Source organism: Quercus lobata, chromosome 6 (genome assembly GCF_001633185.2).
Source record: "Quercus lobata isolate SW786 chromosome 6, ValleyOak3.0 Primary Assembly, whole genome shotgun sequence".
Classification (NCBI taxonomy): Eukaryota; Viridiplantae; Streptophyta; class Magnoliopsida; order Fagales; family Fagaceae; genus Quercus; species Quercus lobata.
The window spans coordinates 1,005,517-1,011,069 of record NC_044909.1 but is presented as its reverse complement, the minus strand read 5'-3'; the positions used below and the strand labels follow the sequence as shown (position 1 = coordinate 1,011,069).

Here is a 5,553-nt window from a genome sequence, read left to right as displayed (position 1 = left end):
CCTCACATTTCGTAAACAACTTAAGGACATTTTCGTCTTTCCAAAAATTACCACTCAATATTTATAAGTCCGTCTCAGTTTCTCGCGTAGCCACAAAGCTCACAAAGAGAATTAAGATAATCAAAAACAAAAGGTCACAAAGATTTCAAAACAGTTTACAAACTATGGGTGCCCCAGAGAAGGTAACCTCTGTAAAGTTCATATCTTTCTGTTTGTTTCTCTAGAAAGTTTTAATTTTTCCCGAGAAAAATCTTCTCTTTGTAAATATGATCTTAATTTCATTCACTTGAATTTGTACCTCAAATTTTTTTCTCTCCAAGAGTGATTTTTTTTTTTTTTTTTTTTTTGTGATCATTACTTTTTAGATGATTTTGATACATATGGTATCTGGGAATTACTTTATTTAGGTTGAGAATTATGTAGGATTGTGTGAATTGGTTTAATTATGTTCTCTAAATTGCCTTTTTGGCTTAATTTTTTAAAATCTTTTTGGGGGTTGATGTGTTTTTGGAAATGGTACAAAAACCCATATAGTTTTTTAGCTGATGCTTTTTATTCAAGTGATTAGTTGATGAATTGTAGTGCTTAATCTGTATTATTAGGATTTCGAATGTTCTGGTTTCAGCTCATTATTCCTGTGAAACTTGTTTGATAGTTGAGATACTTGTTTGTACAAGGTTGGATTCTTTACTTGATTATGGGTATTTTGTGTTTTTTTGGGTGTCAAATTATGGGATTGTTTTCACGTGAACAGCTTGGATCAGTTTTTTGGGGGAATTTTAAAAAGTTGGCATTGGATTAACTTTGATGGAGCATGCATGACAAGTTGCTTAATTGGAAATTTAGAAAATAAATTGTAATAGAATATTTACAAAAGAAAGTAACTTTGGATATAATAAAAGACAGCTTCTTTATCAATATGTGTGCAAGCAGACAGCTTTTTAATCTTAGTTACATATTTGTTTAATATTGTTGTTGAAGTTATTTGCTTGTCTATGAAATGCAGTAAATCTGAAAGTTAAAATTGGTCACATATGATGATGCTGGTAGTGTTTGGAAGGTTATTGTTAATCTGAAGCCTTTCCATAGTTTTGTGAAATATTTTCCTTTTCCATATACATTGTATTTGAAGGAGTGCTTGCCAAACACAACAGCAGATTCACTCTCTGCAGTCTGCACTACCACAACTTTTGGAAGTTTGGAGGGAGAAGAGAGTAGAGGGTGTAAGGAGGGAAAGGAGAGGGGACTAATGAGAGTGGAGGGAATGGTTACCCCTTCACCTTGTTTGGATGTTTTAAAAATTAAGTAGGGGGAAGGGGAATTGATATCCCTCCCCCTTGTTTGGATGTTTAAAAAATTAAGTAGGGAGAGGGGAGGGGAGGGGAATTTCATATAAATTGACATCCAAACAAGGTTCATTAAACCATACCCGGGAATTCACTCTACTTTCCTCTCCTACCCCTCCATCCAAACAAACTGTTCATGTGAATGAGGTCATCGGGTTAGGTCATACGTGTCGCATTTGACTTAGTTTTATTGGCCATAGTCACAACTTCACGGCCAGCATTTCTCTCATGTCAAGAGTCTTAATGCAATAGTGGGGAAGATTACACGTTTATCTTTTAACATTTGGCATTCATATAAATGTTATGGTGAGATGTAAGATTGAAATGAACAGGTGAACAATCCTCTTCCTTGGTTACAACGGACCAGGACAACATGGATGCTTTGGATTTGATTTATCAACCCCCTATGTGATCTAGAATCTCCATATTGAATGCAAAGAAAACCTTATGTACCTCCCTCATCTTCTTCTTCTTCTTTTCCCCATCCTAGAGTACTCTTTGTCTAGTTTTCTAAATCTATGTAGTTATCAACACTGGTTGTCTTAGTACTTCAAAATTAACATCTTAGGTCCTTAACCTGATCAGCAGGTTAAGATATTCTATAATTTACTACTACAATCAATTTGACAGATATTAATGAAAATTTTTAGGTTTTTATTTTCTAAGGTAGTTTTAAGTTAGGTACACCTATTTCAGAATCAGGTGGTTTGGACTTGAAAACTCTTTTGTTTTATGCGAGGATGTCAGGTGTTAGGTCAAATAAATCCCAACCAATATAATGTGCAGAAACATTTTAGCAGTGTATTTGTTGTTTTAAATTTATAAGTATCAATCACTGTATTTTGTTGATACTGCTAATAAATGGTGTTTTTGGTTTATGCAATGGAATTATAGTTGTTTAATCTTGGCATTAGTTGTGGTCTCTAATTCTGTTAATATATTACTACAAATTTTGCTTGGAGATGAGTTGTTTAGAAAGAATGGGCAGAACAAACTGATTAGGAAAGTTTTGCTGTGAGATGTTTTATGTGAGGATTGATGGTAATACAGGCAGCAAGAAGCTCATGGAATTGCAAGTGCATAGACTGAAGGAATTTAAAATTTTTATTTACATTGTGATTTCTTAAGGTCATTTTTTTTTTATAAGTGATTTCTTAAGGTCATAGCTGTATTCTTTTTAATTCCAGCAGTTTTTTCTGAAGCTTCTTGAGGGTGTGATTGCATAAGAAACCTATGTGTAATTGCTTTCTTTTTCTTCTATTTTCTTTTGTCTTGAAGCATTTGAACCTAAACCTGTTTGGCTGCCTGCAGCAAACTAGGCCTGGAACTTTTGAGTTAAACCTACAAAACATTTAATTCCGTGAATAAAATTCTTATCCTGCTATGCTCAAAAGCATTCCTAAATGTGTACCGCATCATAACACAATGACTTGTTATGATGAATGGTAATACAGTGCTTTAATTCAAAGGGTGTTCATCAGAATGAGGACAGAGGAGTCCCTGCATCAGATTGTTTTTTGTGGTTCTTTGAACTGCACAACTTTCATGTTAGACAAAATTGTTTGAATTCATTGTTTAACATGGCCCCCTTTCGCTGTCATAAGTTATCGTCTCTAACTCTAAATATCCACAGGATCCTAGAGAGGAAGTTCTCCAGGCATGGTACATGGATGATAGTGATGAAGACCAGAGACTCCCCCATCACAAGGAACCGAAGGAATTTGTGTCCCTAGACCAACTTACTGGTGAGCATCTTTAAAGAATGGGGAAATCATTCAATTATTAATATTTGGGTCATTGACTTCTGGAGCCATTATGTTGACTTGCAGAACTTGGAGTACTCAGCTGGAGACTAGATGCTGATAACTACGAAACTGATGAGGAGTTTAAGAAGATTCGTGAATCACGTGGTTATTCCTACATGGTTTGTCAAAATAACTTGTGACTATAGTTGTTTAGTTTGTCACACTGACATACATTTTTATACCTTGTGTGTGTGTGTTGAGTGTTCTTGCAAGACAATATTGTGCTTGAATTATATGTTGATTTTCTACATGGTCTATCTCTCTGACTTGTTGAAGAGAAATACAGAAAGTTATTCTATATAAATCCAAGAATTTGATATGTGAATCTTTTGGATTAATTTTAATACACTACCTATGTATTTGAGTTTACTTTTTTATTTAATAAAATTAATTAAATTATTAAATACAGATATATTTGCTAGCTCGATGATGTAAAACACCATGCATTGCATTTAAGAACCTGTTGGCCCTATGGAACAAGGGTGTTAATATGTGTCCCATTCATTCTTCCATTTGAATGCTCATAATTGGGTATCTGCCAATAAATGTACAGATTGAAAATATCTCTCTTCAAATAAATTTTATTTAGATAAACCTCTTCTACAGGACTTCTGTGAGGTTTCCCCAGAAAAGCTGCCTAACTATGAAGAGAAGATCAAAAGCTTTTTTGAGGAACATCTTCACACTGATGAGGAGATCCGCTATGCTGTAGCGGGAAGTGGTAGGATTAGTTGTTCTTTAATATGCTTTACAATTTCTACATTACCAAAAGGGTTCAGGTTGTTGACTGTTTGCTCTTTGGTGAAGGTTATTTTGATGTCAGGGATCGTAATGACAAATGGATTCGTGTATGGGTAAAGAAGGGGGGCATGATCATTTTGCCTGCTGGAATTTATCACCGCTTTACTTTGGATTCAGACAACTATATCAAGGTATTGTCATGATACATGCATGAGCATAAAAAGTAGCTTCTGCGTGTTCTGACAAAAAACAGTTTGACAACAACCTAGAATCTACCATGAACTCCCAAGCATACTCCATTATTCTTCCCTTCTGTCTATCACTACACCTTTATTACCAGTAATTCTTATTTTTTTTCAATACATGCATTAGCAATGCACCATTGTTGCCAAAATGTTTACACTTATGTCAAGAGACATTTGTATTTCTTAACATGGAATACATGGAATATTGTTGAGTGGTCTTGTTATCTTAACTTCTTATGCTGCCCCCTTTTTTTAAGCTATTCAGTAGTTTGAAAAATTAAAAACTCATGTATTTTAGTTAATCATTGTTTACTATTGGCCAAGTCCTTATGCTGCACAACATTTAATTGGGACAGACACAGCAAGACTTTGGACACTGCACGTATGCAAGTCTTGTACATTTTGGAAGTATTAGATTAATTATATAGCTGATGAGCTGTAGTTCAAATATGACCTCCCTCCTTTTATCAGGTGTTCTAGACCCATTGGTTGCTTGTATAAATTAGCAATCAAATAAATTAAAAAAAAAAAGATTAATCTAATACTATATATAATAGCAGAAGCCTTTAAGGAGGTGCTGCCATGTTAGGAAAAAAGACCCCTTAAAATTCTGACACGTATAAATTAAAAAGCGATAAATTATTATAATATCCAAAGGCATTGGTTACATGCCTTGGGTGGGTCACTCTGGCCTTGTGGCCATGCTTTTAATGATTTGAATGTTTCTCTTTGTATCTTATTATCTCGCACGTTTCTCATGCTATCTTTACTCTCTTATAATTCTCTAGACTACTTCGTGTCTGTTTTCACTAGGCAATCTCGTTTCAATAAAATTATCTATACCTATAAAAGAAAGGTATCTTACTCTCTTATAAATGAGAGACCTCTCTTATAAATTTGTTAATTCAGGCAATGCGGCTCTTTATTGGTGATCCAATTTGGACTCCATTCAATCGTCCTCATGATGATCTGCCTGCAAGGTATGTTGTCATCTGTTCTCTACTCTATGAACAGCACCACTTGTATCCTGTGGCCAACAGGGCATTCAAAAGGCCTTATTGATTACAGTGGTTTTCTTTTGTGCAGGAAGGAATACCTTAAAACTTTTGTGGAGAAAGAAGTTGGTGATCGTGCTGTTGATGCAGCTGCCTAATATCTAAAGTTGGTTCTAAAATTGACTTAAACAAACATGTCTTAGTTTAAATAAATTTACCTATGTATGGTATGGTATGCATGTGTGGTTACCTTGTCTGGCCTCTATATCTACTATGCTTGTGTAGCATGCAGTTGCTTGCTTACAAATATAAACCGTGTATCTTTACCTGTCATTTCCTGTATATGGATTAAAAATATGTACTGATAGACAATATATAGATGGAAATATGGAATAGGAATTGTATTGCTGGTTGTGTTTTA

General features: G+C 34.5%; 1 protein-coding gene across 1 annotated transcript; it reads left to right on the top strand.

Annotated features, from left to right (window-relative positions):
* Positions 1–55: 55 nt before the first annotated feature.
* Positions 56–5,553, top strand: LOC115949613 (1,2-dihydroxy-3-keto-5-methylthiopentene dioxygenase 2). Its single transcript, XM_031066889.1, has 7 exons — positions 56–182; positions 2,980–3,091; positions 3,176–3,270; positions 3,758–3,872; positions 3,959–4,083; positions 5,047–5,117; positions 5,224–5,553. Exons 1-7 carry the CDS (start codon positions 165–167, stop codon positions 5,288–5,290), a joined length of 603 nt encoding a protein of 200 aa, XP_030922749.1. The 5' UTR covers positions 56–164; the 3' UTR covers positions 5,291–5,553.